Source organism: Hippocampus guttulatus, chromosome 2 (assembly GCF_054856545.1).
Source record: "Hippocampus guttulatus isolate MCC_2025c chromosome 2, RoL_Hgut_1.0, whole genome shotgun sequence".
Taxonomy (NCBI): Eukaryota; Metazoa; Chordata; class Actinopteri; order Syngnathiformes; family Syngnathidae; genus Hippocampus; species Hippocampus guttulatus.
In genome coordinates, this window is record NC_141262.1 from 9,130,632 (window position 1) to 9,152,500 (window position 21,869).

At 46.4% G+C, this 21,869-nt stretch overlaps 1 protein-coding gene across 1 annotated transcript; it reads left to right on the forward strand.

Annotated features, from left to right (window-relative positions):
• Positions 1-1,193: 1,193 nt before the first annotated feature.
• reep2 (receptor accessory protein 2) lies at positions 1,194-11,210 on the forward strand. Its single transcript, XM_086134809.1, has 8 exons — positions 1,194-1,461; positions 3,596-3,668; positions 5,278-5,354; positions 5,573-5,693; positions 5,797-5,910; positions 6,382-6,562; positions 7,831-8,000; positions 9,481-11,210. Exons 1-8 carry the CDS (start codon positions 1,430-1,432, stop codon positions 9,547-9,549), a joined length of 837 nt encoding a protein of 278 aa, XP_085990935.1. The 5' UTR covers positions 1,194-1,429; the 3' UTR covers positions 9,550-11,210.
• The last annotated feature ends 10,659 nt before the right edge of the window (positions 11,211-21,869 follow it).

Sequence of the window (21,869 nt, forward strand, 5' to 3'; positions counted from 1 at the left end):
ATCAATAAAATGTGTTTGGATATCAAACTCAACTTGCTATTTGGAGCATTTGACCATTTGAATGTTGCATTATAAAACAGGACCTGTTAGTGGGGCAAGAAATAGAGAGTGGAAGAACTGCAGTTCCCTCAGAAGGTGACGCTGGGAATACTCAAAGATAAATAAACAGAAATGCTAATACGGAAAGAAAAAGATCCAGACCACTGATTTAATAGAGAACACTAAAGATCATTTATGATCACAGGGCTTGAATTCAGCAATGTCAGAACTATGATTGGTATAATGTTTGAGACATCGAATAAACTGTTATTAAAGTGTGTAATTTGTTTGATGTTTTTCCTGGTCGAGTCTGATTTGTTCACAGAGCTGCCCCAAAGAATATGTGAACTAAGAACTCGCTTGAGGCCCCGCGACCACGAAAGATAACATTTTGATTTATTTGCTGTCACCTTGTTTCAGGTACCTGTTCGATTACATCATTAGATACAAGTATTTGCTCAATATTGCATTATAAGTTATTTTTACACATCCAAATGCTTCTGCAACTTTTTCCACCAAATACCGATAAAACAAAAATCACATGCATATAGTGCACTTTAAGGGAATATATAGTGTGCACGGACACAATCCAAGACTTCTCTCTACCCATTCACATGAAAAACATAGTTGACAACAAATTACGTCAACGGTGCTCCTTGTTAGAATTTACGCAAATGGCATTCACGTCAGCGGTCCTCAAAAAAATCACTGGATATTTGAAAACAAATGGTGCATCAGCACATGTAGACAGGCAATATCACAGTCACTGCAGGCATATTTTCTCTATCTTCTGCAAAAAGATTGATACTACTGAAGTTCACTAATTCAGTAGTTGTGAAAGTATTCTTCCTTTGGTTCTTGATGACTGCATTGTACTGCCCCCCCCCCCCCCCCCATTGTTAAGTCACACCCAACTGCAGGAGTCACAATGAATTAATCATGATGCTTAAGTTGTTTACAATATTATATTTAAATACCATGTGTATAAATAAAACTATGAAGTATTGCAATTGTAACGGAAACAAGAGTGCCGCAAAAATCTCATTTTGGATAAGGACCACATTGAAGCGTTGGCTCACTCTGCGTGACTGAATGGGAGGGGCAGCAAAAAACTTAAATCCGTTTCAGATTGGTGCCGGGCATTGCTGCCCCTTTAAGAAGCACACAGTTGCAGAAGCCTCACACCCCGACGCAAAGCAGCTTGTAGCCAGAGACTGCAGCACACATTCGGCCGCTGCCTCCCCGCACCTGACTGTCAACCGACCCCCCCCGGCGGCCAGCTTCTTCACCACAAGCGGCGTCCACGAGGGTAATGGAGCGCCCTTAGCCCACTAGCTCGTCACCGTTTCAACCTCGAGGCGGAGAAGGCAAGCGGCAGGAGACCAGCAAGATGGTGTCGTGGATGATTTCGAGGATGGTCGTGTGAGTACCGGACTGTTTTTGTTGTTGTGGTTGTGGTGGTGGTCCGGTGTTAGCACGTCTGAGCGGCGACTCCATTCATCGGCTGTGTATCTGATGCTGGACGACGAGGCTGTCTCCCGTGACAACGGTCATGCTCTGCTCCTACTCAGCCCACGCAGGCATAAACGCTTCAAACTGGCAATTACGTAATTTATTCAACCGCTCATTAATTAACATGACGCGTCGCAACCAAGCAGTCGCTGGTAGCTAATAGCTAGCCAGTGACGTTACCACCTGACAGTATTATTGGCAGGAGTTGTCCGCGCTTTGCCGAACTGAAACAATTTGATCAGGCGTCCCTGGTTGCTGGAAACATATTGGAAACTTACGAAGGGCAGATTTTTGTTCCAATAAAGCCCTCCTCACCATAAGGATAACACTGGTTCCGTTATGACAAGGCAGTAGACTGTCATGACTGCAGAAACTCAGCTGATAAAAGCAGATTTTTAACACAAAGTACGTTGTGAAGAACGGATGCCAGGAACGTCATAGGGTGATTCCAGCGTATAGGCCGTGACATAGGCAGGGAATGACTCGACTAAAGTCAGCAGCTGTCACTACTGCTGCATTGCTCTTCACAGAATTGTGTAGCCAGATAAGGTTCCATATAAGGTTACTACTTCTGGCAGTGATTTGCATATACTTATCTTCTATATCTAGAGCTTGCAAATGGTTACCTTTTGAGAGCATCCGTCTGTCTGGCTTTTCCACACTGCTGCGCCTGAGGTGGAAAGCCTTTAGAGGAAGAACTCATGGTAACGATGGAGAGGTGGGCCATTTGCTCGATTCAAGTTCTTCAGTCGGTGGCCTCGTGCCATGCACGTGACTGAGTTCATCTGTACCTGGGACAGAAGACCAACTGCATACCCGAGCAGTAGCTGCGCTGTGAATGCCAAGACCTTCGTAGGAAGAGTATGTTTTGTACATATTCATCCATGTACAAAATGATCAGGACCCACTTTGTGTCTGTGGTTTCAATCTGGTCTCTGTTCCCACAAAGTTTGACGAAAAGAATCGTCTTGGATGAGATTACAAAGTCAGGGATAATTTTTGTGGTCTATGCAAATCCTTGATGATCTTGTAAGCACTGCAAGCAGGATGATTTCTTTTATCTTTTGACTTAGACAGTAGACATCTTTGTCACAAAATTCTAACAAAACATTCAAGGAGCTCTTAGGATAAGCAGGCCCCATCTTGGGATAGTCCCCCCCCTATAAAATCTGGACGTTTTTCCTTTACTGTCAGGTGATTGGGCCTCGTGTGTCAAAGCAGGTTTGATGGCTTGGTTGTCTCATTTGCAAGCTTGTCGCAAAATATTACGCAGAGCGGGTTTAGTGCGAGTCAGCTTCCTTAAGTAGGACTACTGATTTTACTGACTGCTTAGCCACCGGGGCATTGAATTTCTCGAACCCGGTCTGTGGCCCAGTGCCTGAGATCTCCTGTAGTAGGGTATAGACATATAATACTGTGGGGTGAAGGCACATCAGCAGGGCAATATGACGTTAACAAGTTTATTTTTGTCTTTTCTAACCACGGGTACGCGCTCTACCAATAAGCGACCGGCACTGGCGTACGTCACCCATATGACATCGGCTCATCTTGCTTTTAACCTCAACTTATCAGGTCCTGGAAATAGTACCTTGTTCTGCATCTCCAAAGCATAATTAGCAGCACACTGCCAAAGGACATAATATGACAATGACAAAAATAACGCTTGTAGTCTCACCGCTCTTTCTCTGCACTCATCTCACTGCTTCTGTCACATCAACAACGCTCACCACTTTGGGTGAACGAACATCAGAAAAAACCCCCAAAAAAACCTCCCAATCACACAACACCCCACCCATGGCAGACATCTTATCTCACTTCCTGACTCTGTGTATCAGGTTTGTGTGTTTTGACAAACCGCCGGCCATCATCTCAGCATAAAAGGGCAGATAATACAGAAAGCTACAAGATAAAATATGGCTCACAAGCCTTTTAAGCAGGAAGTCATTTGTTTGGGTTTTAGAGTCCACACCAAGAGCCTCTGTTCTCTTATTTTATCTCTTCTAACCCTGACTCTTATTTTTTTTTTCCCCACCTATCCCGTCAGCCTGGCCTTTGGGACGCTCTATCCAGCATATGCGTCATACAAGGCTGTCAAAACGAAGAATGTGAAGGAATATGTGAGTATCACCGCTGGTTACAAAATCCGAGTGCATCATTTTTGTCCTCTCTCTACTGTTCGACTTTGAAGATGTCTCGCCCCAGGTTGCTGTCGACTGTCTTTTCCTCTGCTGATGAGCTCTTTCTGGCTTGCGTAGGTCAACAATGTCAACAGTGTTGAACAAAACCGCAGGACAGGTTTTTTTTTTTTTTTGTCCAGTGGGTGCAGGGCATGCTGACCACTGAAATTTAAGTAGTATTAAATGCATAAAGTTACATTAGCCAAGACAGAGACTCATGCTTCTTCTCTACTCTCTCTTAAGTGTCGTGAAATGTCCCCATGGTTGCATTTGAAGGAAAGCAAGACTTCCACAGATATCAACTTTAATGCACACCACCGACAATGACATTAGGTACATTTGCTCAATGAAATACAGGAAGTCTTGAATAAAATCTCGACCTTTGCTGAAAGAGGAAAAGCTTGAACACAGTCAGAGGGGTGCTAATTTAATAGTTGTTCATTGTTGGTGCTGTAGTTGCATCGTACTAACAGCTGTTTTTGTATTTTGCCCCACAAGCTGAAATCTGTTCTTGGATTCGGTCTCATTAGGCATACAGTGTTTAACCAAAATTACATAATGGAATGGCAAGTAAGTGAACGCACTCGTGTCGAAATAGTTGTTTATGCTTATAATAAAGAGATCACTGTAAAGCATTGACGTGAAAGCATCTTAAAAAAATATCTTCACAATATGTGATGGCTTCATTCACGTTTCCCCAAACAGATGTTTCTATTTGTGCCCGATGGCCCATTTTTTTTTTTTTTTTGAAGTTTTGAAGTCATTTATGTAGCTTTTTTTTTCCTTTTTATTTTATTCACGTGGTGGATGTATTTTTAAATGTCCGATATTTTCTTATTACACCTTGTATTTTGCCATTTCTTCCAAAAACCATAGCACACCCCAAAAAAACAACATTGATTTGACCAGAGTTGTGTTCACTTTCGCTTGCCATTGTATCGATAATGGTACGTTTGAAAAGTTTATTGTCCGACGGCCATTACTGCTAGTTGAGTGCATGGCTGCATCTTAAATAAAACGGGGTCCTCCCTGCTTATTCATTCTCATCACTGCAAAGGATGAGAGCAAGGAGGTCGGTCCACGAAGGGGAAGAGCAGGAGCAGCAGCAGCGTGCTGGCCTGGCGCCTGGATTCGCACTTGAGAACAATCTCCTCCTCCTTGACACGTTACCATAGCAACCTCCCCCCTTCTGTCTGTCGCTACTCAAGCAGGCGGCAACAGAAGGAGGGGAGTGTGTATAGGCCACCATTTTTAGAAGTGTTCTGATTTCTGTTTGCTCCAATTTGGTGTCACTGGATTCAACATTTTTTATGCTCTCAACTCCTTGGCTGACTTGCAGTTGTTTGAAGCACATTTTGTGCTAAAGTGATCGTATTTTGTGATGCCCTACATTCCGTTTGTGTCTGCGGGAAATGAAACCATGCATACTGATACGCATTTGAATGACTCGCATATCTTGCATTTCATGTAAGCACATTTTGTTAAACGCCATTTGCCTTGGCACGTGATTCACAACACCCCCTCCCCGTCTGTGTTTATATGAATTCAGGTCAAATGGATGATGTACTGGATAGTATTTGCCTTATTCTCCACAGCAGAGACGGCGACGGACTTGTTCCTCTCATGGTGAGTCAGTAGCTGCACATGATCAGTCAGATCATCATTCTCCGTGCGCTTGTAATAAATAAGCGTTTATATAATATCAATTGACGCATTCATGTGTTTCCAGTGCCATGTGAACTGGATATTTTTAACACTATCAAAGGATGCTTTGCCTTCTTAAAGTGAGCTCACAGTGGCTGAGGTTTCAAACCACATTCTCTGTGTTGGGTTTAATTGTGCAGGTTTCCTTTTTACTTTGAGCTGAAGATCGCTTTTGTGATCTGGCTCTTGTCCCCGTACACCAAGGGCTCCAGTGTTCTCTACCGCAAGTTTGTCCACCCAACCTTGTCCAACAAGGAGAAGGTAAAGACAGCCACTTGGTTGGTTTCCTAAATTGTCGTATTTTTGCATTTAGCTCCATTGTTTCCCTTTGTTCTTTTTGTTTGTTCATCATCACATGCTGCAGGAGATAGACGATTACATTGCACAGGCCAAAGACAGGAGTTATGAGACCATGATGAGGTTTGGAAAGCGGGGTCTCAACTTGGCTGCCAATGCTGCAGTAACTGCAGCCACCAAGGTGAGGGTGCCGTGCCGTGTATTAAGGCCTTTTCACACCGCACTTGGTTTTCATGGCCGTGGGGAAGAGCATAAGGTCGACAGTGCCCAAGCTTGAATTTCAGTGATTCTGTAGCAGCTTACTCAGAAAGCAACGCTTTCCCTACTGGTTGGGCTATCGCTGTTAGCACTCTGAAATCACTCTGCCAGCCCCGCTCCGGTTGGACGTGTCTTCTGTTTCGAGACTAATAAAGGTATTCTTATCTTATCTTTTGTTGAAGGTATTTACTTTGCTTGTTTTAGTGAGATTTTTAATTTGGTTCTATAATCTGAAACATCCAAGTGTACTCCATATGCAAAGCTGCTTTTTTTCTTGGGACTGTTTGTATACATCTTGGTATTTGGGCAATCTGTTTCTCAAATGTCTTTCGTCTAACATTAGAATCATCAGACGTTGTCCTAAGTCTGATGTGTTTTGTTGAATGCTGTGCAGGGACAGGGTGTGCTGTCAGACAAGCTGCGCAGTTTTAGCATGCAGGACCTGACACTCATCAACGCGGAGGATGAGCTGTCTCTGCATTCTTCAGATGCCCGCATGAGACGAGACTCGGTGGATGACATGAGCTCGGGGGCGAGCACGCTGCCCCGGGCCAGGAGCGCCGCTGCACGACAGAGTAAGACCACATGTAAACATCGACTGAATTCTCATTGAGCTGGATGTCAACTGGTCACCCACATGGCTATTTCTCTGAGATGTGGATACCTGGTCGCTGTGTCAATTTCTCTTTTTCTCTGCTCAAGAACTTTAAAAAGCTGTCGGATGGCGATAAAGACAATGCAGAGTAAGTCTCTGTGTCGGCCTCGCAAGCTGTAGACGGAATGCGGAAAAGGCAGACAAAGAAATGTACAAGAGTAATTCTGATACAAAAATAAAACAAATGTATGTAAAAGCAATTGAAAGGGAATTAAAGTACTGTATTTCATTTTGGGGCTCTTCCATAATAGTACGGTAGTAATAAGTGGGACTACAGTAAAGCGTTGCTATTTGCGGCAGATAGGGAGCGAGTCCGGCTAGAGGTAGCGAAGGAAGTGCCAGTCACTGACACCCCTCCTAAAAAGGTTTACAATTGGTTATGGATGCCACAAAATACTGTAGCAACAAGCACTACTTGTCTAAACACAACACCACATGCCAAAATGATTTCTTGGCATCAAGATACCACCAGATGGCGCCAAAGCAGAATCTATTGGTGAATTTGTGAATGCTGAAGTGTGAATAGGCATGTGATCACTGTGTGTTCTCTGTTGGAAAGGGTCCATATGCCCATCATACCCCAAAAAAAGCTTTCATTTAGTATTAAAACCTTTCTTTGTGTGGCCACATTTTGTTATTACTGTATAAGGTATTGAATATGAGTGAAATTTAGGCTGGGCGATAAATCGTTATCATACCCATCTAGATATGAACAGTTAACGTATTGAAACATTCTAACACTCTCATCTCTGTGGACTTATCACACTCGCGGTGCATGTACAGCTCAAGCCTAGCCATAAAACTTCTTTGTGTGACGTTGATCGACAGCTAAAGCCAGCCAATGACAATAATCTGACAGGGAAGGAGAGCGAGACACGCACGCACGGCTCCACGATGTGATGGTGTCACAAATTGCCAATCAAAATGCACTGACGCTTTCACACACGCAAGACATCAATTTCCGTGTTGCAAACAAGCGAGACACGGAAATTAATGCTGATGATTCTCTCAGGAGCCTGAAAGTCTTGTTTTGGAGCATTGTTCCATTTTGTGTATATTTAATAAAATTACTACTCAGCTTTAAAACTAACAAGCAGTTGGTGTACTATTGAATCTAAAAATGGAAGAAGTAGAAGAAATACAACCTGTCCTGATAACATTTTTTTTTTTTTAAATACAAATCCACAGCACGCTCGATGACTACGACGTCAGTTTCAGACGAGATATCGTCCCACCAAAGCTCAGACCAATCGGATGCAAGAACTGAGCACTCTGATGAGGATGGTGGCGAAAAGGCCTCTAAGCGGACCACCGCCGCAGCCGCCAAAACAACCAAGAAACCTGCTGCAAAGACGGAGGTACACACTCGCATTACCTGTTTTGCAGGTGTCAAAAGAAGTTAACCACAGGCAATATCGTAGGAAAAACAAACCAACCATTGTCACCCCAACAACAAAATTGTGAGATGCGAAGGCGATCGTGTTGCAGATGCGACTTGACATCGAATCCTCACGAACCATGTTTGTGCAGTGGTGGGAAGTCTGAGTGAGCAAGGCCTTCGCCATTGGCTTAAACACTATCAGATACGCTGACCTACATTCCAATATTGGTTGCATGAAATTGCATTCATTTGTTACCAACAGCCTATTAGCTTCTTTTCGTAGCATTTCTCTTGGCTCCATTGCTTTCAGTGCTGTTTGTGGATGTGATCTTTTTCTTTTTTTTTTTTTTTTTTGACCAACCAAAATTTAGCCTCTTTGGTGACCCATAGAGGCCAAAACCCATTCTTATCTGCCAAGGGCCTTCAGAATCAGTAGTGCTGGTCAATGTAATTTGTCATCACAGGCCCAGAATGCTGGCCCTCAGTCACAACAAGAATTTTCTACCCTCTGACTGGTCGGTCAGAGCAAAACGTGATGGGCAACTTTGACTAGCAAACAGTTGTTTAGCAATCTGAACACATCAATGCATCACTGGTGTTGTGATTTATTTCATCGAAACATTTTGTTTATGAAGGCAGCCCGGTGGTCCAATGGTTGGTACGTCGACCTCACAGTTCAGAGGTACCGGGTTCAATTCCAGCTCCGGCCTCCCTGTGTGGAGTTTGCATGTTCTCCCCGGGCCTGCGTGCGTTTTCTCCGGGGACTCCGGTTTCCTCCCACATTCCAAAAAACATGCATGGCAGGCTGTTTGAACACTCTAAATTGTCCTTAGGTGTGAGTGTGAACGCGGATGGTTGTTCGCCTCTGTGTGCCCTGCGTTTGGCTGACAACCGGTTCAGGGTGTCCCCCCCGCCTTCTGCCCGAAGACGGCTGGGATGGGCTCCAGCACCCCCCGTGACCCTTGTGAGGATAAGTGGATCGGAAAATGGATGGATTTTGTTGATGACTCCAACTGGTCCAGATGATTTATGAGGCACATGCTGTTTTTGTGATTTGTATAATTGCGACATGATATTGGTGGTATGAAGTCGGGTCAACCCCTACAAAAGCAAGATGGCCTGCCACTGCATTTGAAGTTGGCTCCCTGGTCTCAAATGTCATTTTGCGTTGAGGCTATGCTTTCGACACATGCCAAGCACATTCACTCTACCTTGTCAAGTGAAAAAATAAGCAGTCTTTAGTACTCTCAGTGAGAATCCACTTGAATCTGACAACTTTCTATGATGCTTGGGACAAGGCCCTCATGTGAGATTGGCTTTCTGAGGCAGTGCGTGAACTGTACCCCAGGTCGGGTGTCTTCACCATCTAGATGCCTGTACATTGTCCTTCAGTGTCACCAACTGTTCTTGACTTGCTTTGTCTTTGTTCTTTCCTGTCCCGCCCCTCCCTTGGGAAGACACAAAGCAAGACGGTGAAGAAGGCACCAAAGAAAAAGACCACAACCAGTGCAGAGACACCTCCGTGAGGGCCTCTGTCGCTGTCCGTGGGCAGACACACTCCACACCCACAGCCGAACAGCAACCCCTCCTACGTCCGGTCTCCACATGAACACACAAACACAACATGAAGCACCAATTGCTGTCTGCATTTAGTTTTAGCTTTTGATAGCTCCCACATTTTGGGGGGGACGGGGTGGGAGGGAGGCTTCTCTGTGGTTCTCTTAATTTGTCTCACTGTGTATGGGTGTTATGGTCTTTTAATTCAACATTTTATTCATGTTCCTTTCTTGTTTTTTATGTACAGTGTGACTGGACTAGCTGAGAACGTAACCTGACTAGTAAAGTAACATGCATTAGGCGTGAAGCACAGATAAAAAAAAAAAATGTGTTTTTAAAATTGGGACCTAATCTGTTGCCCGTCCAGCCAAGACATGGTCTGCTCGTAGTCTGGTTCATTCTGCAGCACCGACATCCTTCTTCAACAACTATCTCTTTGTGTACTTCACTGTAGTCGCGGCCTTTTGTTGAATGTGTTTTTAGGTTTGGATTAAGATTTTCATTTGTCTGCTGGACTCGTTTTTCATGTAATGACTGCAGCTTTTGTATATTTTGACTTGGGAGAGAGACATGCTCTTGGCAGCACAATGCTTGCTCCCGTATATGGAGTTTGAGTGTTCTCTTCCGCTGTGCTTGCGTGTGTTTTCCCCTTGTGCTTTGTCTTCTTTCCACTTTATTTAAATTAAAAAAAAAAAGCCTTTGGGTTATTCGAAGATTCTAAATTACCCTTAGATGTGAGGTTGAGTGGTTGTTTGACTACAAGTGCCCTGTAATTGGGTGGCAACCAATCCAGCGTGTATCCCGCCTCTCGCCAAACGTCAGCTAGGATAGGATCAAGCGTGACCCTAATAAGGATATCCACAATGGAAAATTTCCACCTATGTTACGCCGAATGCTCAGTTGTGACCGCTGTAAATTTAATTTGTCTCTTTAATGGCAGTTTTACTTTTTCCTCACCCCCACTTTGTGTTCTATCCTGAGGGAGTGTCAGGACTTGGCTGTGCCATTTCTGGTGTACCGGGCTCCACAGGTGTCCCGCCGCCCTGTTGCGTTTAGTTTTCTTTGGCTGCTCCTCGAATAGGATTTCAATCAAGCATGATGCTGAAAAAAAAGAGTGAAACCAGTTGGAAGCAGCAGGGGGAGACAAAGTCCGCCTGTACTACTGACAATGTAAATAGATGACTGTAAATACAGTACAATGCAAGCTTGCTTGCCTTATGCTCTGGCCTTTCATCTGTTTAGTAATCCAGCATTTTCAGTTCAATTACTCAAGTATAGTTTTATAAAAGGAAGATGATTCAGTTTAGTATTGAATTACGTTGTATTTTTCCCCCTTGGCGTTAGATGATCAAATCATCCATTAGACCGATATTAATCAATACACGGGGACTTTTTCCACCCTGCTCCCCTCAAGACCCAGATTGAAAGGTCGAGCTGTCCACACTGCTGGAATTTTTTGAACACCATCTATTTCTTGTTTACATTCTGTTTTAAGTTGTGTTGTCCACCAAGAGTCTAATGTCCAACTGTGCAAATTCTCAAAACTCCATGTGAAACACAAAGACTTGCGCACTGGAACAATATTGTCATGTATCAGTAATAAATCTGCTAATAAAGGAGAGTTTGTGGACTTGTCATTCAAAATTTTTTAATTGCCTTTATTCAGGAAAAAAATATTGAACACATAAATGTACTGAATTTAAACAACCTGAAGTAAACCAAGACTGTTGAAATATTTAATTCTTTAGTATGTATGTGTAGGCACTCATGTCACTGAAAAAGAAGCAAAATTAATCTAAGGTTTGTTTGTTTGTCATGCTTGATCTTTAAAAGATGTTGGCTTCAGCCACTGGCAGTATTTATTCATAACTCATTTTTCCTCTGTTTCTAATACAATACAAAAGTACAAGTTCTGTTTGGACAGCAAATTATTTTTAGGTGGTAGTTGATCTGCAAAGTTAAGAGAAGTAGTGATTCCCAACCATTGTGCCAACATGATAGCATCGGGTGTGCCACGGGAAATTATCCAATGTTAAATATTTTGTCAAAAACAGTTTCTTTTCCTTAAAAAAATATCTATGCTAACCATGTATAGTAACAGGCAGAACAATAAAATGCTCTTCCACTGGGTAAAGCGAGACAAGGACCATTTAAACACAAGGCAAGGGGGAAAGCAGGTGGAAACAATCAGACACACCCAGGAGGAAGAGCACCTGAAACGAGAGGAGAGTCATTCTTTCAAAATAAAACAGGTAGTGATCAGCCAAACACATACAATCCTCACCGCGGCGTGACAATATCCAATTCTAGCGGTGTCAAACAATGTGTAATGCTGTTTTGAACACTCGGTGGCGCCATCAAACCGATAAAGACCACAACGTCTGGGTGCGTCCTACGAGAGCTTGAAGGGGGCGACCTCACTTGGTGCTGTGCCATCTGTTATGCAGAAGTATCCCAGAATGTAAACACTTGGATCAGGGAATTTAATTCCCATTTAGTATGCCATGTGCCACGCGGTGCTTGCGGCGAGTAAGGTCATGTCTTTTAACCCCACACATGCCTCGTGATGTGACCTTCTATGGGCTGCTGATGTGTAAGGAGCACCCCCCCTTCCCCCACCGTGTCTCCCTGCCTTTGAGATATACAGTTTCCGACAGCTTACGTAACACATCATCTAAACGAGAGAGACATTTGTGTGTCCATTTGAATTGCACAATCAAGCAAGTGGGTGCATTTGAGAGGATTTTGGTCTGGATGTCTTTTCCTGCATTGGTTAGTGTGTGGTCTGTGTTCATTGAAACTTCAGAATCATCTTTACTCTCGAAGTAAAGACAGAAGGAATTTGTCGCTGGTACTTTAGCACACACACACACACACACACACACACACTTCTCTCACTCTCTATAAAGTACATGGGGTCATTTAGCATTAAGCAATATGAAGTGTGCGATCGTGCAGTTATACTGATCAACAATAGAATTGTGTCGTAACAAAATGAATACTTCTTGGAAAATATCAACAATTTGCATTATTGTCCTTGTAAAGCAGGTGTGACAACATCCACATAGCATCAACTCAAAATAGTGTACACTTTAAAAATGGTGTGTTAAATTTACTCAATTTTGTTTCATCAAGTGGCTCACAAAATAACATCATCTGGATCCATTTAAGTAGATGTATTGTCTCCTTAAAAAAAAAAACCTGGATCGAGATTATTTTATTTGATGCAACCACTTGACGAAGTAACATGGAGTAAATTCAACACACCATTTTTTTCAGTGCTCACCAATTTAATGAGCTAAAAATCGCTAATTTGTGAGGCAGTCATTGATTGCTATGGACATGTTGGTACATAGTCTAATAACCTTTAATAGTTCACAAAAATTAATGAATGTGTTCAACGTCATGAGCCAAGCGTCCAAGGAATAAAAAAGTAAAAAGTATCCAACCTAGCTATTTTTACCCTCAAAAACAAAAACAGATGCACTTTCTATCTTGAGGCAACTTAATGCTGGGAGGCTCCCGCAGAGTCAAGAAGAGGCAGAGTTGAGTGGAGACGCTTCTCAGATAGTTAAAATGTCTAAAAGAGTTACTTGACTTGCTCTCAAGCTACTGTAAATTCAACATTTTAGATTATCGGTGGTTAATTATTTGTAAGAATATGACACCGTAGGAATTGACCATTTTTAGCCATTATTTACTATATTCGGAAATATGCCGTCTCTGCTTGACAGTTTAATATCCACAAACGACCCTTCAATTGATTGTTTTATATGTGGTTCACAGCAAATAAAATTTTTCAAATCAAAAGTCATGGAAACTTGTGGCATGAAAATATTTTATTACTGAACTGTTGTTCAGTTTGTTAAGAGGGAATGCAATGGGAAAGAAAAACACTTGTAATATTTATTAAAAGTGAAGGAAAATGCAATTTCGGAACCAAACAACAAATCCATTTCGCAATAACCATAGAAGAAGGCAACTTTGTTTGCTTCAGTGGGTCGCATAAAATCTTAGAGCTGTCGAGTTCCGGCCTTGCGTAGGACACCTGTCTTGTAAAGGATTTATTTTATTTCATTTTATTTACAGCTCTTGTATTGGATAATGTGATTGGACAATGTCCATTTACAGGTGTAACTTTTGACAGGTTGCAGGAATGAATCAGCGCTCATATGAGGGAAATTCGTTTTCTAGGCTCCTTTCTTGGTTGCATAAACACATGTTGAACTTGTTGCCAACATGTGCGCATCTGATCTGCTCCGGTCGCCAGTTGGAACGCTTGTGAGCTGAGCACAAAGCTGGGATTCCAGTTTTTCCCTCACTAATGCACCTGATGACTGCCTTTTCAAATGTCATTCCTCGACAGAGTTAGTTGTTAACGCGGATGACACACCGCCAACCGCCCTCTCTGAACTAAACGTTGTTACTTCTTGCTTTGCCTTTGTAGCGCTTTTGTTTGCCTTCGCTCTGTCTCCACATCTTGTTGTCCCCCACCCAACTGTTTCATCTATTTCCATCTTCTCTGCTCCGGCGCCGCGATATAGGATGGGGAGGTATCCATAGCAACGTGTGTGTGTGTGTGTGTGTGTGTGTGTGTGTGTGTGGCACCTTTTGTGCAAGACACTATGTGGTAATTACCAGCGCTTACCTCTGCACTAATGAACCGTCACTGTGGTAATTGGAGGGGTCAAGTGAGCAGGAAGTTTGGCTCACCTTCTCAGCATCATCTCCTCCATCCACCCCTCATCCATTTCTCCTCCGGTGACAACCTCTCACCCCTCTCTCTCCTTTCCATACCTGGCTGTCAGCCTCTTTGACTGCAAGAAGGCCACAGGCCTCCTTTTGTTGCCTCGGTTGGGAGCGTCACCAATTTCACCTTCCTTTGGCTCCTGTACGAATAAATAAATAAATAAATTCAACCCAGCCACCGCTTCACTGGTTTGGGCAGACAGACAACTGGTTCCCAAGCAGGGGTGGGGCTTTTGACCTTCACAGCCTCCAGGAACCTCCAACACCCTCTGATTAGCTTGCCTTAGAAAAACATCCATGTTATTTTGTGCCTTTCGGTGACACTGATAAACAAGCTGACAATGTGGAATGCTTGCAAAATCTTGAGAGATAGACACTTAAAACATTGACGGAAAGGTCCGTAACAGCCAAATATAAAGACATAAATCCTGCTCCTCGCTCTGAGTGCAGAAGCTATTTGGTACCTTAAACATTCTTGCCTCTGAGTGACTATGGTGATGTCATCCATGAGCGTGTGTGCTAACTATCTGCTAATCTGCTAAGTTCCTGTTTGGCACCAAGGGTGCTTGGTGGTATTTTTCAACACTTTGTTCATCCCAGCATTCCTTGAAGGAAAAAAAAAATCTCACGACCCTTACGATTGAGTAAAGCAGTTTCCTGATACTTTCAAGACTATCATGAGCTTTGTCTTGTCTTCCCTCTCTTTCTGACAGAGAGCACAATGTTGTCAAGGTATGCACGACTCTCCTTGCATCCCTCATTTCCCTTGTTCCATCCTCTTGATCCTTCTTTGGGGGTGATTGGAATTCCACTCATCTTTCTTGTTCTTCAGGCTCACGAATCTGCCCTTTGGAGGAAAGAGTAAAAAGTAGTCTTGTGGCTTAAATCAGACAGCAGGATGGATAGAAGTCCTTTAGAGAGGGCAAAAAAAGGAAGGTGCTGGAACGGCAAGGTGTTTATGGGAGCAATGAGGTGAGGAAGCTTGCAAATGGTTGTCGATCGGACGAGGGAGGTGCTGACATTACACATGTGGTGAAAAAGAGGGTGTTAAAAGAGGGGTCAGGAAAGAGTGATAGATGGTGAGAGGTTACAATGAAAAGGGTCCAGGAGGGAGCAAAAGCTGAGATGGATTAGCTAGACAATGGATAGCGTGAGCCATGGGCAGCCTGAAAAACGTCAGCAAGGGTGCCGTGTAACTTTGACATCATTCTTTTTAGTGGGGCTTATGTTCACCGAATTGCATGCTCTGAGTGGACACACACACACACACGCACGCACGCACGCACGCACAGAGTTGCAGCTGCGTCGTAGTGCTCTCCTTGGTGCTGAACCCAAAGTGAGCTTCGCATCACAAGGCAGGACGGGGCAGACGTCCTCTGCTGTTCTCCATATGGAGAGACTCTTGTCGGAAACAAGAACTCTGAGGCTAAGTGGGAAGTGGTGGTGGTGGTGGTGGTGGGGGCGGCGTCTAAATTTAACCACTCATAGTTTATTAATGAGCCGGTGTTTAGTCAGACCTGGAGTGCTGTTTAATGTATGATGACAACGTTGCTCTCAGGGGACCTTTCCCATCCTCCACGCATTGCGTTTTACATAACTGAGACAGATATAAAGTGGTGGTGGAAAAGGGGGGGCAGTCTTGCCAAGGGTGGAGTTGGAGGGGGTGAATTCCAGGTTGGGAATTTTCTGCATTACACGCTCAGACAAGAGGATATCCTCTCCACGGAGTGCTTTGCACATGGGGAGGTTTAACAAGGGGCCACACCAAAGTTCCCATCTCTTCCTCATGCTGCGAGCGATCCAGAAATGTTGCTGTCAGACCTTTTGATATTGAATGCATGCAGACTTTGCATGAGCAAAGCTAACTAAGTGGAACTTGCCTTAACTTGTGGTCTACAGTTCAAATAGGCATGCATATTCCAAAAATGAGATCAATTGTCACAGCTAAAGGACATACTTTAGACACCCGGACATAACTCGGAACAAGACATCACACACACACACACACACACACACACACACGTTTTTTATGATGGCGCCCCCTGAGTGGCTGCCTCTCCAGCAGCGCATATCCCTGTTTTTTTTTCTTCTTCTTTCTACCCACAATCTTGCTGCTGTAGACTGTAAATTTCCCCAGTGTGGGACAAATAAAGGATATCTTAATCTTAATATATGTATATGTATATATATGTATATACCGTATATATCGGTCGGTGAAGGCCCTCGTTATCGAGCAATGCGGCCCCCAGGACAAGGCGACGGCTCCTGGTGCTTGTGTCTCCGATGACTGTAGAGGCCCAGTCTTCCCCGAAAGCCCCGCCCGCAGGATTGACAGAAGTGGGTTGGGGGGCCGGGCGGTTGCCGGGCCCTCTCCTTCCTCCGCGCTCGCCGGTCCTCCTCCGCAGCGACGCGTCGAGTCTCGAGGACCTGGACCCCGCCCCGCACAGCCCCACGCCAGGCCGCCCGATCCGCGGCCAGGTCAGCCCACTGTGCCGGGGGAATCCGGCACCGCTGAAGATGACCCTTTAGCTGGTCTTTGAATCGTCTTTTCGGGCCACCGCGGGGATGGGTGCCCTCCAGCAACTCCGCGTAGAGGAGCTGCTTCGGGAGACAGTCGTCGCTCATCCGCTGCACGTGGCCGGCCCACCGCAGTTGGGCCAGGGTGATCATGGCCTCGATACTCGTGAGGCCAGCCCGGGTGAGGATCTCATTATTAGTCACTCTCTCCTCCCAGGAAACGTTGAGGAGAGATCGGAGTCGTCCTTGGTGGAACCTCTCGAGCCTCTTGATGCTGCTCCGATAGAGGGTCCAACATTCGGCGCCATAGAGAAGGGTCGGGAGGACGACAGACTTATACACCATGATCTTCGTGTTGGTGGAAATGGCGTGATTCCTGAAGACCCGACGACCGAGGCGTCCAAAGGCTGTGTGGGCTGCCTGGATACGGTAAGTGAGGTCCTCCGTGAGGCCGGCGTCCTCCTGGATAATGCTGCCCAGGTAAGGGAACGCCGAGACCTGCTCGATGGGTTCGTCGTCTATGGAGATTTGGGGTGGACGATGGTTCAGGTGGAGGGTCTTTGTCTTTTTGGTGTTGACGGAGAGGCCAAAGGTCCTGTACGCCGCGGCGAAGCCGTCCGCGATGAGCTGGAGGCCCCCGGAGGAGTTGGAGACCGCAGCATTGTCATCAGCGTACTGGAGTTCGCTGACGGTCGTGACCATGGTCCCCCGCCTGCTCCTCAAACGGCTGAGGTTGAAGAGCGACCCTTCAGTTTGGTAGCGTAGAGTGATTCCGTGCTCCTGGACAGGGGTGACGTGGTGGATGAGCGCGGCGATGTAGAGGCAGAACAACGTCGGTGCCACCGTGCAGCCCTGTTTGACTCCGGTCCGAACCGGGAATGGGGGAGTCATTTCGCCCTGAGTCAGGACGCAACCCTTCATGCCGTCGTGAAACATCCGGATGAGGGATATGAATTTGGGGGGGCAGCCTTGACGTTCCAGCACTTTCCAGAGTGCTGCTCGGGGCACAGAATCAAACGCTTTGGCCAGATCATAAAAGATGGCGTGGAACTCCCTCCGCTGCTCCCGGCACTTCTCCAGGAGCTGTCTGGCGCAGAACACCATGTCCGCGGTTCCCCTTCCTGGACGGAAGCCCGCCTGGGACTCCGGAAGAACCCGCTCAGCGAGACAGGTGAGTCGGTCGGCCAGTATACGACAGATGAGTTTTCCAGCAGTTGACAGCAGCGAAATTCCACGATAGTTTCCACAGTCGAGTTTGTCGCCCTTCTTGAATATCGTGACGATGACGGAGTCCTTCAGTTCCCCAGGCACCGTCTCCTCGATCCAGCATTGAAGGATGAAGGTGTGGAGGCGGGTGAGGAGATGTGCACCCCCAGCTTGTAAAACTTCTACGGGGATGTCGTCGACTCCAGCAGCTTTGTTCTTCTTCATCCTCCTCAGGGCTCCGGAGATCTCCCGGAGAGTCGGCAGCTCCGTCATCCAGTGTTGCACGGGGAGCTGGGGGACAGGATCGAGGAAGCCGTCTATTGCGCATGTCGGACGGTTCAGGAGCTCCATGAAATGCTCCTTCCATCGCTGGTGAGTATCCTCCTTTTCCTGCAGGATGGTGCCGTCCTTTGCCTTCACAGCCATTGGAGGACTGTGAGCCGGACCGATGATCTTCCTCGTTGCTTCGAAGAAGGATCTGGTATCGTGACGGTCAGCGGAACTCTGCATTTGGTGGGCAAAGTTGACCCACCATTGATTTTGGATCCTCCGGATCTCTCTCTGTGCTTCACTCTTGGCTGTCCGGTAGGCTTCTTCAAGTCTCTTGGAGGAAACGCAGTTCTGCCATGCAATGCGAGCCTCTCTCTTTCTTGAAATCAGTGTCTCAATTTCTTCCAGGTTTTCGGCAAACCAGTCGGGATTTCTCCTCTTCTGGACACCGAGGACCTCTTCCGCGGATTTGGTGAGCGCAGTTTTCAAGTGCTCCCAGTCTGAGTGGACAGTGGCAGGAAGGGTCCGAGGTTGAGTGTCCAGTTTGTCCGCGAGGGACGTCTGGTACTGTTCGAGGACTTGGGGATTCCTCAGCAGCCCAACATTGAAACGTATCCTCTTGGGGATCTTCTTCCTTCTTTTCGCAGGCGCGATCTTCAGCCTAAGTCTTGAGGCTACCAGCCTGTGATCGGACCATCCGTCATCCATGGAGCGGATGGCCCTCGTGACCATGACGTCGGATCGGTCGCAGATTCGGGTAAGGACGTAATCGATCAGGTGCCAGTGGCCGGATCTTGGATGTTGCCAGGTGGTCTTGTGCTTGTTGGCCATCCGAAACAGTGTGTTGGTTATTACCATCTCCGTCTCTGCGCAGAGACCAAGGAGTAGTTCTCCATATTCGTTGCAGTTGCCAACGCCTTCCTTCCCCAGAGTCCCTCCCCAAAGCTGATGGTCCCGGCCCACCCGCGCATTGAAATCCCCCAGAACCAAGAGCTTATCCCGGGGGTTGACGCGGAGGATCAGGCCACGCAGCGCGGCATAGAAGGACTCCTTCGCCTCCTCCGAGGCGTCCAGGGTAGGTGCGTAGGCGCTGATGATGACAAGGGATTGGGATTGACACAGAGGTAGGGTGATGGACATGAGTCTCTCAGAAGTTCTTACGGGGATGATGTTGTGATCCCTAACCAGACGTGACTTAACGCAGAACCCTACACCGTGAATTCTTCTCTCCTCCACAGCTCGTCCGCTCCAGAAGAAGGTGTACCCGTGCCGAGGCTCCTCGAGCTGCCCGGCACCAGGAAGACGGGTCTCGGAGAGGGCCACAATGTCCAGGCCGAGCTTCTGAATCTCAAGGGCGATGAGGGCAGTCCTGCGCTCCGGTCTCTTTGCTCTTGCATTGTCCATCAGGGTTCGTACATTCCAAGCGCCGATTTCCAGGAAAGCAGTCCGGTTTTTATATTTGTATTTGTTTCGCCCGCATAAAGGATGAATCTGCCGGAGGCGGGTCTCCAGCCGATCGATGGCGGTGATGGGCGTGTTTAGGCCGCCTTTTATTGGCCCTTCCTCGGATTGAGGGGAGCAGCGCTGCGACTAGAGAGTCCTGCTCCGCCACCGTGGTCGCTGCCTCTCCCCTGCACCATCACCAGTTCGCAAGGGGAGCGACCATCGTGCCACGGCCGCCGACGTGTGGTTGTGGAGCTAGGGACGTGGGCCCTCATCTGAGCCTGTCCCCGACACCCCGCGCCATCGCCGCCGGACTTCTTGAGGTTGGGGGATCGGGAGAGGGGGGAAACGGGTTAATGGGGCAGAGGGGAGGGGAAGAGGGGGAGGAGAATCGCCATCCTGGGGGCTATGTAGCGTGAGGGAGGGGGACGGGTCGCAACCCCGCCCCCGCACTTCGACCCCGTGGCCAGGGTCCACGGCAGCGCGGTGGCCGACGGTGGTGGTCCAGGGGGTCTGCAGCACCCGAGGTTGGACCGTGGATGCGCCGGGCCCGGTGTTTTATTTTGAAGGGTGGGCATTCCTTCATAACCCATGGGGATGGTCGGCTTGGGGATCCGGTCCGACACCTTGCTAGGCGCTTAACGCCAGGACTGTGGTGGATTTGTATACCGCCGGACGCGGTCCCGCGGGATTTTGCTGACCCGAAGGTCATTACCACTTCGCACCAACTCTCCAGTGATGGAAAGTCCCGTCAATTCGGCGTGGAGGCTCCCTTACGGACTTCACTGCGATCCACTAGGAATTGGCGACGGTTTGATCCGCACCTTTGAGCCTAGGGATCGCAGATCTTTTGCGAAACATGAATGAATGAATGAATGAATATGTATATACCGTATATATATTCATTCATTCATTCTCCGAACCGCTTGATCCTCACTAGGGTTGCGGGGGGTGCTGGAGCCTATCCCAGCTGACTCCGGGCAGTAGGCGGGGGACACCCTGAATCGGTTACCAGCCAATCGCAGGGGACACAGAGACGAACAACCATCCACGCTCACACTCAAACCTAGGGACAATTTAGAGTGTTCAATCAGCCTGCCACGCATGTTTTTTTTGGAATGTGGGAGGAAACCGGAGCACCTGGAGAAAACCCACGCAGGCCCGGGGAGAACATGCAAACTCCACACAGGGAGGCCGGAGCTGGAATAGAACCCGGTACCTCTGCACTGTGAAGCCGACGTGCTAACCACTGGACTACCGGGCCGCCCTCTCTCTCTCTCTCTCTCTCTCTCTCTCTCTCTCTCTCTGTCTGTCTCTGTCTCTGTCTCTGTCTCTATCTCTATCTCTATCTCTATCTCTCTATATATATATATATATATATAATTAACATGATATAACAGTTACCTCTCACATAAAAACACCCAAAAACCCTCTCATTCAAACAAACAAATCTCTTATGCACCCCAAAACACTTCAACATCCCCCAAAAAAGCCCTACACACTGAGCCCCCCCCCCCCCACCCCAACTCACATAAACCAAACAAAGACTCTGTTACACACAAAAACCTAATGCGCCAAAAACATCTCACACACATCCAAAGAAATTTTCACACCACCGTAAATCCCTCCCACTCACACTATAAAATGTCTTTTACTGACCAAAAGACCTCTTGGACACACCAAATAAAAAACAAACAAAAAAAAACCTCACTCACACTAGAAAACATCTCACACTCAACAAAATACTCTCACGTTCTCACTTAGATCAAAAAGCTTCTGTGATGCAGCCCCCAAAAAAACCTTTCACACTCCAAAAAAATCTCACACAGATACAAAAATCATTCACACATATACACGCTCACACTGACACACACATACAAAAAAGAACATCACACCCATAAATTATCAAATGCAACAAAACACACTTACATCAAGAAGCCCCTGTGACGCACCAAAAAAGCTTCCAGAGCCCAAAAATTGTCACTTACTTTCAAAACACGACACCAAAAGGGCTTTCAGACCAAAACACCTGTCACTCCCAAGGTAAAACACTCTTGCAGATGCCCCCCAAAAAACATTCATAATTACGAAAACCTCTCACATA

Coding starts and splice junctions, on each gene's coding strand:
- reep2 (XM_086134809.1), top strand. CDS start 1,430: ATGGTGTCGTGGATGATTTCGAGGATGGTCGT. Junction 1,462..3,595: donor ATGATTTCGAGGATGGTCGT/GTGAGTACCGGA, acceptor CTATCCCGTCAG/CCTGGCCTTTGGGACGCTCT. Junction 5,911..6,381: donor CAGTAACTGCAGCCACCAAG/GTGAGGGTGCCG, acceptor AATGCTGTGCAG/GGACAGGGTGTGCTGTCAGA.